Source organism: Salvelinus fontinalis, chromosome 17 (genome assembly GCF_029448725.1).
Source record: "Salvelinus fontinalis isolate EN_2023a chromosome 17, ASM2944872v1, whole genome shotgun sequence".
In the NCBI taxonomy this organism is placed as follows: Eukaryota; Metazoa; Chordata; class Actinopteri; order Salmoniformes; family Salmonidae; genus Salvelinus; species Salvelinus fontinalis.
Window position 1 is genome coordinate 4,866,183 of NC_074681.1, and position 12,931 is coordinate 4,879,113.

The 12,931-nt window shown below is 50.7% G+C and overlaps 1 protein-coding gene across 2 annotated transcripts in view; it reads left to right on the forward strand.

The window, feature by feature from the left end:
- Nucleotides 1–12,931, forward strand: part of LOC129813621 (supervillin-like) — a 77,254-nt gene that overhangs the window by 29,467 nt on the left and 34,856 nt on the right. The window contains exons 14-20 of one of the 2 annotated variants that reach the window (XM_055865968.1): nucleotides 2,814–2,963; nucleotides 3,263–3,416; nucleotides 7,673–7,878; nucleotides 8,004–8,389; nucleotides 9,528–10,224; nucleotides 10,810–10,939; nucleotides 12,481–12,537. In XM_055865968.1, the coding sequence (XP_055721943.1) occupies nucleotides 2,814–2,963; nucleotides 3,263–3,416; nucleotides 7,673–7,878; nucleotides 8,004–8,389; nucleotides 9,528–10,224; nucleotides 10,810–10,939; nucleotides 12,481–12,537 (1,780 nt within the window). The remainder of the gene's footprint in view (nucleotides 1–2,813; nucleotides 2,964–3,262; nucleotides 3,417–7,672; nucleotides 7,879–8,003; nucleotides 8,390–9,527; nucleotides 10,225–10,809; nucleotides 10,940–12,480; nucleotides 12,538–12,931) is intronic. The other variant, XM_055865967.1, reaches the window with a different exon arrangement.

Here is a 12,931-nt window from a genome sequence, read left to right on the forward strand (position 1 = left end):
GACCTTACAGTGAAATGCTAAATACAACAGGTGTAGTAGACCTTACAGTGAAATACTGAAAACAAAAGGTGTAGTAGACCATACAGTGAAATGCTGAATACAACAGGTGTAGTAGACCTTACAGTGAAATGCTGAATACAACAGGTGTAGTAGACCTTACAGTGAAATGCTGAATACAACAGGTGTAGTAGACCTTACAGTGAAATGCTGAATACAACAGGTGTAGTAGACCTTACAGTGAAATGCTGAATACAAGCCCCTATTCAACAATGCAGTTCAGAAAATACCTACAAAAAAAGGAACAGATAATAATAATAATAATAATAACAAATAATTCAAGAGCAGCTGTAAATAACAATAGCGTGGCTATATACAGGGTATTACGGTACAGTGTCAATGTGGAGGCTATATACAGGGTATTACGGTACAGTGTCAATGTGGAGGCTATATACAGGTGGTACTGGTACAGAGTCAATGTGGAGGCTATATACAGGGGTACCGGTACAGAGTCAATGTGGAGGCTATATACAGGGTATTACGGTACAGTGTCAATGTGGAGGCTATATACAGGGGGTACCGGTACAGAGTCAATATGGAGGCTATATACAGGGGGTACCGGTACAGAGTCAATGTGGAGGCTATATACAGGGGTACCGGTACAGAGTCAATGTGGAGGCTATATACAGGGTATTACGGTACAGTGTCAATGTGGAGGCTATATACAGGTGGTACTGGTACAGAGTCAATGTGGAGGCTATATACAGGGTATTACGGTACAGTGTCAATGTGGAGGTTATATACAGGGGGTACCGGTACAGAGTCAATGTGGAGGCTATATACAGGGGGCACCGGTACAGAGTCAATGTGGAGGCTATATACAGGGGGTACCGGTACAGAGTCAATATGGAGGCTATATACAGGGGGCACCGGTACAGAGTCAATGTGGAGGCTATATACAGGGTATTACGGTACAGAGTCAATGTGGAGGCTATATACAGGGGGCACCGGTGTCGAGGTAATATGTACATGTAGGTAGTGAAAGTGACTATGCATAGATAATAACAGAGTAGCAGCAGGATAGAAAGGGAGGGGAAATGCAAGTAGTCTGGGTAGCCATTTGATTAGCTGTTCAGAAGGCTTGTGGGTAGAAGCTGTTTAGAAGCATCTTGGACCTAGACTTGGCGCTCCGGTAGCAGAGAGAACAGTATGACTAGGGTGGCTGGAGTCTTTGACTATTTTTATGGCCTTCCTCTGACATCGCCTGGTATATAGGTCCTGGATGGCAGGAAGCTTGTCCCCGGTGATGTACTGGGCCGTATATCACCGTATATCACCAGAGGCTGAGCAGAGGCTGAGCAGTTTCCATACCAGGCAGTGATGCAACCAGTCAGGATGCTTTCCATGGTGCAGCTGTAAAATCTTTTGAGGATCTGAGGACCCATGCCAAATCTTTTCAGTCTCCTGAGTGGGAATAGGTTTTGTCGTGCCCTCTTCACGACTGCCTTGGTGTCCTTGGACCATGTTAGTTTGTCGATGTGGATGCCAAGGAACTATAGGGGGAAGAAGCTTGTTCTAACACAATATATTCTTGACTTAAGTATCTTTCAACTTTTCTCAGCATCACTGCTTCCACTATTGTTTATACTCTTAAAGGGATAGTGCACCCAAATTACAAAATGACATATTGTGTTTCCTTACCCTATAAGTAGTCTATGGACAAGGTAATGCAGGAATCCATGCTTTGGTTTTGTTTACCTGGCCACTGTCTCCAGATGTAATGTGGGTGAACTGTCCCTTCAAGTTCATATGTTGAAATGTGTCACACGTCTTGTGATGCTGGCTGAGGGAAGAAAGGTCAAAAGGTGAAGTCAGTTAAAACTCAGTGCATTGGTCAGGTTCCCGTGTGGGGCGAGTGTAGCGCCCAGGTTTGTTTACCGACCGAGGATACACTTAAGATGTTGACAGAACCAAACGTCCAATATTCTCTACTACAGATGGCCAACAACATCATCAGTTTGACTAACTACTTCAGTGTAGTCTATACACATCTACCTATAACTGCTGTTGCCACCCTACGGCTGCATCCCGATTCTACACCCTTCTCCAAAAGTATGCACTTGCCAATGCTGACACCATCCTGACCGCTGCGCTCTCGACCAATCCTGTGCTTTTAAATTCATGACAGGATGTGTGTGCAATTGCAAGGGGGTGGAGAATCAGGATGCAAACCATGCTTTGATCAGGAATGAGTTATTTACCTTGGTGCTATTCATAGGATACGTGTATCTGACTTAACCATGTCGTTTTAACAGAATGTGTTTATCTAGTTACTCAAAACGTAAAAATAAAGGAGAGCCGCACACTCTAGGAGCTCAGATGCAAAAATGTAATGTCCAACGTTTTCGACAGCAACGCTGTCTTCATCAGGGTATAATCACAAACACTGCGGGATGACTCGTTTATATAGTGTCAAAAGACACACAGGTGTCGGTAATCATGGCCAAGGGTGGTTAATTCTCAAATATTAAAATGGCATACAAAGAACAGCATACAAAAAACAAATGGATAGCATACGATCATAGATTCATTTTAGACTATACAAGCTTACAAACAATTACAATGGCAAAGTCACAAGAAGGGCTTCAGATCAAAGTCTACGTTGAGACCGAAGGGAGCAAGGGTCTAACTAGTTACTCACCCAGAATGTCAACATTCTCTAGAGATTGTACAGTACGTGCATTACATATGGCCCTGCAGCTGTTACCCAAAGCAGCACAACATGCACTCATTGTGTGTGTGGTTCCTCCTCCCAGCTTGCAGGAGGCGTCACAGCATGGCTCCAAGGTGCGGAGCATGGGGGAGCAGGAGAGGGAGGCCCGGTCAAGGCAGGCAGGAGAAGGACCAGGGCCTGAGAGGAGGATGGAGGACCTGGGTCCGGATGAGCCTGACCTCTCCACTCTCAGGTACAGGGAGACAATGTGCTCAACTCCTAGTCTGCTTCCCAAATGCACCCTAAGCTCTATACTGTATAGTGCAGTACTTTTGACCTGGGCCCGTAAGTGCCATTTGGGACACAGCCTTACTCTCTTGTGTAAACAAATGAAGGTGTGCTTAGAGCCGCCCAAAAGTAAATCACATCAAAAGTGATTTGCAAAAGACCTGATCTGATTTGGCCATATATCAGAATTTGGGCACCTGATTTAGCCTATTTAGGGAATATAATGCTATTTGGGTCTGATTACCATCTCTTCTCCTGTCCCAGCCTGGTGGAGAAGATGGCCCTGTTCAACCAGCTGTCCATGCAGCCCTCCAAGCCTGCCGCTAAGGGGGCTGGGGCCTCCAGGGTGGACACCCGCCAGCGTAGGGCAAACTCCCGCTTCCAGACCCAGCCCATCACCCAGGGAGAGGTGGATCAGGTAGGGCAGGGGTGTCAAACTCCACGGAGGGCTGAGTGTTTTTTTTTTTTCTGCTTTTTCCTTTCAATTCATTTAGACCTAGAGAACCAGGTGAGGAGTTATTTACTAATTACTGACCTTAATTAATCAATCAAGTACACGGGTGGAGAGAACCCTGTACTTGATAACTGTTGTTATCCATTACCCAGGTAGAGGTGGATCAGGTAGGGAGTCAATCACTCCTGTTGTTATCCATTACCCAGGTAGAGGTGGATCAGGTAGGGAGTCAATCACTCCTGTTGTTATCCATTACCCAGGTAGAGGTGGATCAGGTAGGGAGTCAATCACTACTGTTATCCATTACCCAGGTAGAGGTGGATCAGGTAGGGAGTCAATCACTACTGTTGTTATCCATTACCCAGGTAGAGGTGGATCAGGTAGGGAGTCAATCACTACTGTTGTTATCCATTACCCAGGTAGAGGTGGATCAGGTAGGGAGTCAATCACTACTGTTGTTATCCATTACCCAGGTAGAGGTGGATCAGGTAGGGACTCCTGCCCCTCTTTCAGCCCAGATAGAGGCTCTCTTCACCAGGGACTTTACGGTCTTCTTCCCTGTTGCTCTTCAACACTGCAGCCTCTAGGTGTCACACAAGTCAAGGAGACGTGGCTGTTGTACAAACCAATATTTCATTTCTGAATTGGTTCTAATTACATTTAGGGTTAAGGGTTTGGTTAGGGTTAAGCCAAGGGTCAGTTTTTGGCTTTGGTTAGTCGGGCTGTCAATGGGCTGGTGGCCAGGAAAGACCCCTTAGTCTCTACACAAGTCAAGCTCTACACTGACAGTATCTTGTTATACACAAACGTCTTTGCCCTGACACAACTACATTTGGATCATACTTTGTAAAAACACAATCACACAACTATTCAAGATGAGCAGCATGTTTTTTATTAGTTCAATACAACAACATGAAGTCATGATGTGTCTATACAGGAGATAGATCCTATTGGTACCTCTCCTCCTCCTCTGTTGACTAATGAAGAACAAGTAAGACGCAAGCAACCTGCCTAAACACTGCTGCTGATTGGCGGCGTTCTAGAGGCAGGCGGCGGCGTTCTAGAGGCAGGCGGCGGCGTTCTAGAGGCAGGCGGCGGCGTTCTAGAGGCAGGCGGCGGCGTTCTAGAGGCAGGCGGCGGCGTTCTAGAGGCAGGCGGCGGCGTTCTAGAGGCAGGCGGCGGCGTTCTAGAGGCAGGCGGCGGCGTTCTAGAGGCAGGCGGCGGCGTTCTAGAGGCAGGCGGCGGCGTTCTAGAGGCAGGCGGCGGCGTTCTAGAGGCAGGCGGCGGCGTTCTAGAGGCAGGCGGCGGCGGCGTTCTAGAGGCAGGCGGCGGCGGCGTTCTAGAGGCAGGCGGCGGCGGCGTTCTAGAGGCAGGCGGCGGCGGCGTTCTAGAGGCAGGCGGCGGCGGCGTTCTAGAGGCAGGCGGCGGCGGCGTTCTAGAGGCAGGCGGCGGCGGCGTTCTAGAGGCAGGCGGCGGCGGCGTTCTAGAGGCAGGCGGCGGCGGCGTTCTAGAGGCAGGCGGCGTTCTAGAGGCAGGCGGCGTTCTAGAGGCAGGCGGCGTTCTAGAGGCAGGCGGCGGCGGCGTTCGCAGCCTGGCGACCAATGATGTCCATATGTCTTGGTTTTTACTGCTATGCTAATATTGTAGATTCTGAAATGCTCAGGACCTCATAGAGGACGTGATTTTACAACGTGACGTAGCTCCACAGTGCCTCGTTCATATAGGAATGAAGAACCACAGTGGCTCGTTCATATAGGAATGAAGAACCACAATGCATCATGACGTTATGCTGGGTTGTGCTTGCTGACAGAAAACGTTGTCATGAAAGCGACCGTAGTGTTTAGTGAATACGATGGTATTCTGCCTCCAAGATGTTTTCTTATAATATTAGGAAGAGTGTTTTGCTCTTCTAAAATGCTTGTCCAATGACTGACTAAGAATGCATGTAGACTTTAGTAATTATATTTATGAATGTATTGTACTTTTATATTTGTATATACGTTTTTATGCGAAGGCTGTCTTGTCCTGCACACAGAGTACACTGTAAAGGTAATTAAATAAAACTGTCTGGAATATTTTAGGTTTAATTATAAATGCGTAAGTCGATTTAGAGAACATCAAATTTCGACCCATCGTCAAAGATTGCAAGGAAGTTGTGTTGTGCACAAGTGAATGCAGCTGCTTGTTGTAAGGTTGTACTGCAGGTCAATCAGATCTGGATAAAGTGGGGACTATTCACAGAAGAGAATCACGCCTAAAAAGCGGGATGAATTATAATGCATGCCATTGTAATGCTATGATAATGCCTTACTAGAGTGAGTGGCCACTTACACTGAGTGTACAAAATATTCAGAATAGCCTCAATTCGTCAGGGCGTGGACTCTACAAGGTGTCGAAAGCGTTCCACGGGGATGCTGGCCCATCTTGACTCCAACGCTTCCCACAGTTGTGTCAAGTTGGCTGGATGTCATTTGGGTGGTGGACCATTCTTGATACACAGACGGGAAACTGTTGAGCAAGAAAGATTCAGCAGCGTTGCAGTTCTTGACACAAACTGGTGCACCTGGCACCTACTACCATACCCCCCGTTCAAAGGCACTTATATGTTTTGTCTTGTCCATTCACCCTCTGAATTCCACACATGCACAATCCAATCCATGTCTCAATGGTCTCAAGGCTTAAAAATCCTTCTTTAACCTGTCTCCTCCCCTTCATCTATACTGATTTGAAGTCGATTTAACAAGTGACATCAATAAGGGATCATAGCTTTCACCTGGATTTACCTGGTCAGTCTGTCATGGATGTTTTGTATACTCGGTGTACATACTTTCCATTGAGAGAAATTAATGCTTCATTGATAATTTCTAATCGATGGCTATGACTTATGAATGATGGCATTATTTATATGACAGGTTTATGTTTTCTGAATTACCTCATGGCCTGCCTTGTCTGAAGCAATATTTTGTTTAGAGTTGGCGATGGTCCATGTTTGTTTTTTAGGACTTAGCTTGGACAGCTGCCCTCCTTGCTCTGATATCTTACTGCATCTGTTCTAACTGCATGCTGTCCTTTCCCCCCTGCCCCTCTATCCCTTCCTCCCCGTCCCTCTATCCTTTCCCCCCTGCCCCTCTATCCCTTCCTCCCCGTCCCTCTATCCCTTCCTCCCCGTCCCTCTATCCCTTCCTCTCCGTCCCTCTATCCCTTCCTCCCCGTCCCTCTATCCCTTCCCCCCCGTCCCTCTATCCCTTCCCCCCCGTCCCTCTATCCCTTCCCCCCCGTCCCTCTATCCCTCCCTCCCCCGTCCCTCTATCCCTCCCTCCCCCGTCCCTCTATCCCTCCCTCCCCCGTCCCTCTATCCCTCCCTCCCCCGTCCCTCTGTCCCTCCCTCCCCCGTCCCTCTGTCCCTCCCTCCCCCGTCCCTCTATCCCTCCCTCCCCCGTCCCTCTATCCCTCCCTCCCCCGTCCCTCTATCCCTCCCTCCCCCGTCCCTCTATCCCTCCCTCCCCCGTCCCTCTATCCCTCCCTCCCCCGTCCCTCTATCCCTCCCTCTACCTCCCTCACTCCCCGTCCCTCTATCCCTCCCTCTACCTCCCTCACTCCCCGTCCCTCTATCCCTCCCTCTACCTCCCTCACTCCCCGTCCCTCTATACCTCCCTCCCCCGTCCCTCTATCCCTCCCTCTACCTCCCTCACTCCCCGTCCCTCTATCCCTCTATCCCTCAATCTCCCGTCCCTCTATCCCTCCCCGTCCCTCTATCCCTCCCTCTCCCGTCCCTCTATCCCTCCCTCTCCCGTCCCTCTATCCCTCCCTCTCCCGTCCCTCTATCCCTCCCTCTCCCGTCCCTCTATCCCTCCCTCCCCCGACCCTCTATCCCTCCCTCCCCCGACCCTCTATCCCTCCCTCCCCCGACCCTCTATCCCTCTCCCCCGACCATCTATCCCTCTCTCCCGACCCTCTATCCCTCCCTCTCTCCCGACCCTCTATCCCTCCCTCTCCCGACCCTCTATCCCTCCCTCCCCGACCCTCTATCCCTCCCTCCCCGACCCTCTATCCGTCCCTCTATACCTCCATCCCTCCCTCCCCGTCCCTCTATCCGTCCCTCTCTCCCGTCCCTCTCTCCCGACCCTCTATCCCGACCCTCTATCCCTCCCTCCCCATCCCTCTATCCGTCCCTCTATACCTCCCTCTCCCGTCCCTCCCTCCCTCCTCTATTCCTGCAGCTGAAGAAAGGAGACAGGGTCAAGCTAGAGCCGCTGTCCGCTTCCTTGGTTCGCTCCGTGGCATCTGTCACCTCACAGGTCTCGGTTGCCACAGTAACCACGGTGACCTCCGGCATGGGTGACCACTTGGGGAAATCTACGGCCGTCTCCTACAACCCCCCTGCCCCTGCCCCCACCACTACCACCCTGGACAGGGGAGGGGTGAGGTGTGTCTTTATATTATAACAGTTCTAAACTGTATCAACTAATTCAGCCTTCACTACTATTGATAGTGTATTGTTGCAAAATTGAATTAAACCTCTGTCGCACGCTCTCTCTCTCTCTCTCTCAGGTACTTCAGCCTGACCCAAGGTGGAGACTCCTCCAGTGTCCCTGAACCAGATATGTACTCCCCTGGCCTTTCCCTGTCAGAGCAGCAGCAGGCTCACAGCAGAGGAGACAGAGGAAGGGCTCCTGGAGCCGGTCGCTCGTTCACTGGCTACAGAGGGAGAGAGGAAGAGGAGGAGGATGTATCGGGAGGGGCCGGAGAGGAGAGGGAGAGCCGTAGTGGTCCTGGAGGCAGGGAGAGCAGAGAAAGCGGGCAGCAGCGGTATCAGCCCACAGCACCAGAGCCCCAGAGCACCACAGCCCCAGAGCCCCAGCCCCAGAGCACCTCAGCCCCAGAGCCCCAGCTTCCTCAGGCTCAGCTGCGGCACGCCAGCGGTAGCCATGGAAGGGGTGAGTTACAGGTGGAGCCTAGACAGAGACAGTGAGAGAGACGGCAGCAGCAGAAGCACCTCCCTGAAAAATGAGGTAGCACAGGAACTACCTGAGACACACAGAGCTGCAGCACAGAGACACACAGAGCTGCAGCACAGAGACACACAGAGCTGCAGCACAGAGACACACAGAGCTGCAGCACAGAGACACACAGAGCTGCAGCACAGAGACACACAGAGCTGCAGCACAGAGACATCACATGGAGCAGAGAGAGCAGGGAGCTCCTCTCAGCTACGGTTGGAAACACACACCATGTATGTCTCCCAAATGACACCATATTCCCTACGTAGTGCACTACTTTAGACCAGAGCACTATGGGACCCTATTCCCTACGCAGTGCACTACTTTAGACCAGAGCACTATAGGACCCTATTCCCTACGTAGTGCATTACTTTTGACCAGAGCTCTATAGGACCCTATTCCCTACGTAGTGCACTACTTTAGACCAGAGCACTATAGGACCCTATTCCCTACGTAGTGCATTACTTTAGACCAGAGCACTATGGGACCCTATTCCCTACGTAGTGCACTACTTTTGACCAGGGGTGAACAAGCATGCATGTAGACCTACTACTTACGGTAGATTGGTCTTAACGCCTAATGCTTCTGTGTCCATCACATCACAGAAGACATGGCTTCAGTACTGAATCTAATGAGCATTTTATTTTATTTTTTTACGTACATTTGCCCCCGTGGCTTCCTACGTTTGCAAAAGGACTGCCACTGTTACTGACAGGCTGTTTGTGATTGTGATTCCAAATGAAAATCAAGTAAATGATTGTAGGCTGTGGCCATGCTGGTAGATCAACGCAGACCCTGTAGTAGGGTTGACCCGTCTCTCTGTCTGGATGGCTGTGTCAGCATACATTGTTTAAAAGAGGTCCAGGGTCGTATTTTATTTACACTCCTTTCTGGAGAGGGGTGGGTAGGGGGGACCCTCCATGCAGACAAACCACTATACATAATAGACAGCAGCTGAGGTGTGTGAATTTTAACGTGCGTGTGCGTCTCTCTCTGTATGAGATGAGTATTGATTTCATTATGGATTTATTACAATGCATTGTGTGTGTGTGTTGCTGTCTTCATGTTTACACAGACGCGGATCACACCAGTGTGTCATTGAGAACTGCCACAACAGTGGTGTCGTCCAGGAGTGTCTCTCACAGCGCCAGTATCCAGCAGCAGCAGAAGATTCAGTCTTTCACCCAGCTTCCCCAGACTCTGCCCCAACCTTACACCCAACAATCCCCACAAACTCAACCCCAGCCCCATCCCCAGCCTTACTCTCATCCACCTCATCCCTTCACCCAGGCACTTTCAGCCCAGCCCTACTCTCATCCACCTCAGCACCATTTCTTCACCCAGGCACTTTCAGCCCAGCCCCAGCCTTACTCTCATCCACCTCAGCACCATCCCTTCACCCAGGCACTTTCAGCCCAGCCCCATCCCCAGCCTTACTCTCATCCACCTCAGCACCATCCCTTCACCCAGGTACTTTCAGCCCAGCCCAAGCCCCAGGAAAGGGAGAGGCGATTCACCCAGCCACTACCCAAGCCCTATACTCAGATAACCTCCCATACGCAACCCAATGCCCAGTCCTTCTCCCAGCCTCCTCCGCCCCCTCCCCAGACCACTCCCCAGACCCTACCCGAGCCCACGTCCCTGGTCAAGTCCCAGTCCCTCCCTCTGGACAGCAGTGAAGTTTTCACAGGACACAGTGTGTCCGACCTCCTCTCCCCCGCCGAGACAGAGCTCTCAGACACGTCCGCCAAGCAGGTGTCCGTCAAGGAAAGGTGAATATAAGGGCTACGTAGTACCACAGTAATACCCATAATACACTGTTAGCACCTTTGTTTTCTATCTAGAACCTAATAGGGTTCTTCAGCTGTCCCTATAGGAGAACCCTTTGAAAAACTATTTTGGGATCCATTTAGAACCCTTTCCACAGAGGGTTCTAACCTGGAACCAAAAAGGGTTATCCTATGGGGAGAGCCGAAGATCCCTTTTGGAACCCTTTTTTCTAAGAGTTTATAGTACCACAGTCTGAGTCATGATGCCTGTAACTGGTTATTTAAGGCTTTAAAGTACCACAGTCTGAGTCATGATACCTGTAACTGGTTATGTAACGGTTGTATACGCTGGTGATTTACAGGCTTCTGTTAGCTAATGTTTGCAAAGTTTTTGATTCACCTTGTTGTCTCTCTGAAAAGCTTGATAATGTAAAGAATATGAGACAGAATGAGGCAGTGTTGAATGAGTTTCTGTGAAATATATGTTTCTGCCTCTTGTACCTTTTTGAGGTGAAGGGGATTTATTTCTGCCTACTGCGTTTTCCTGAACTGAGACTCTCTCTCGCTCTCTCTCCAAATGTCTCCCAGGCTGGCCCTGTTGAAGAGTGGCGACGAGGACTGGAGGAAAAGGATCAATAAGAAACAGGAAGTGGTGATTTCTGTGACTGAGAGACACTCCACAGTACAGGGATGGGAGGCAGCACAGACCTACAAAAAGGTGAGTCTTCACATTATCTAACGGCGACGCTAGGCCGCTGAGTGAGGCGACGCTAGGCCGCTGAGTGAGGCGACGCTAGGCCGCTGAGTGAGGCGACGATGCTAGACTATTCCCTATATAGTGCACTACTTTTGACCAGAGTTTGACCACAGCTCTATTGACCCAGGTCAGAAGGATTGCACTATATTGGGAATAGGGTGCCATTTGATGCCAGTGCCTGGGTCAGAACAGCCCTGCATGGAGCACATGGTGCCAGCATCCCTGGGGAGGGGGGGGCATGGTGCCAGTATCCCTGGGGAGGGGGGGGGCATGGTGCCAGTCTCCCTGGGGAGGGGGGGGGGGGGGGGGAGGGGGTGTATGGTGCCAGTCTCCCTGGGGAGGGGGGGTATGGTGCCAGTCTCCCTGGGGAGGGGAGTGGGGGGGGTATGGTGCCAGTCTCCCTGGGGAGGGGGGGTATGGTGCCAGTCTCCCTGGGGAGGGGGGGTATGGTGCCAGTCTCCCTGGGGAGGGGAGTGGGGGGGGTATGGTGCCAGTCTCCCTGGGGAGGGGGGGTATGGTGCCAGTCTCCCTGGGGAGGGGGGGTATGGTGCCAGTCTCCCTGGGGAGGGGAGGGGGGGTATGGTGCTAGTCTCCCTGGGGAGGGGGGGTATGGTGCCAGTCTCCCTGGGGAATTAGCAGTCTGGGGTCTTTGGAGAAATCCCTTGTCTATTTCAGACCATGATGAGATCCAGTCAAAATGTCACACTGCGGGCCTCCCGGGTGGCGCAGTGGTCTAGGGCACTGCATCGCAGTGCTAACTGCGCCACCAGAGTCTCTGGGTTCGCGCCCAGGCTCTGTCGCAGCCGGCCGCGACCGGGAGGTCCGTGGGGCGACGCACAATTGGGCTAGCGTCGTCCGGGTTAGGGTGGGTTTGGCCGGTAGGGATATCCTTGTCTCATCGCGCTCCAGCGACTCCTGTAGCGGGCCGGGCGCAGTGCGCGCTAACCAAGGGGGCCAGGTGCACGGTGTTTCCTCCGACACATTGGTGCGGCTGGCTTCCGGGTTGGAGGCGCGCTGTGTTAAAGAAGCAGTGCGGCTTGGTTGGGTTGTGCTTCGGAGGACGCATGGCTTTCGACCTTCGTCTCTCCCGAGCCCGTACAGGAGTTGTAGCGATGAGACAAGATAGTAATTACTAGCGATTGGATACCACGAAAATTGGGGAGAAAAGGGGATAAAAAAAATAATAAAAAAAGTCACACTGCTGGAAGATTGAGTCTCACTGGAACTAGTGCTTCACCAAGAGCTTGTTTTACAATATGTGTTGCTGCTGAATGCCATGTGATTATATCTATTTAATGTACAGTATTATATTGAATAACGCAAAGGTCTCGTTTAACTGACTATTAATCCTTTGATTTAAAGGGGCAATCCGCAGTTGAAACAATAACGCGTTAACCCCTCACTGTTTTGGTAAAAAAAAAGGGATGGCTCTGGAGAAAAGTAACCACTCTCAAATTCATATATGGACTTTTCCCCCTGTGTTGTGTTTCCCATGTCTTCAGGAGGAAAGGATGGTTATTGATGATTTTGCTGCTGTCACTGTGTCTGAGCAGCTGTGGGTAAGACCTGACAACGGTGCTGTGCCAAGGCCCATGTGCCAACGGTGGTCCACTGAGCTTTGTGTGAAACCTGCTGCTTCTTTCAGTCTAATGTGTTCTGTTGTTCACTGCCGTTCAGTGTTGCTGTGGTCGAGGGTTGCAACGTTTCGATCATTTTCCCACACTTTTCAGGTTTTCCAGAAATCCCGGTTGGCGGATTCCCGGATGTAATGCTTATTCCCTCTGATTCTGGGAATCTTCCAACAGGGATTTCTAGGAAACATTTGGTGGGAAATGAAAGGAAATGTACAACCCTAGTTCTGTTTACTGCTGTTCATTGCTGCTTTGGTTGAACGCTAACCTATTTGTACCTCTGGTGGTTTGGAATGCTGCTGACGAACACATTGGCTTGCAC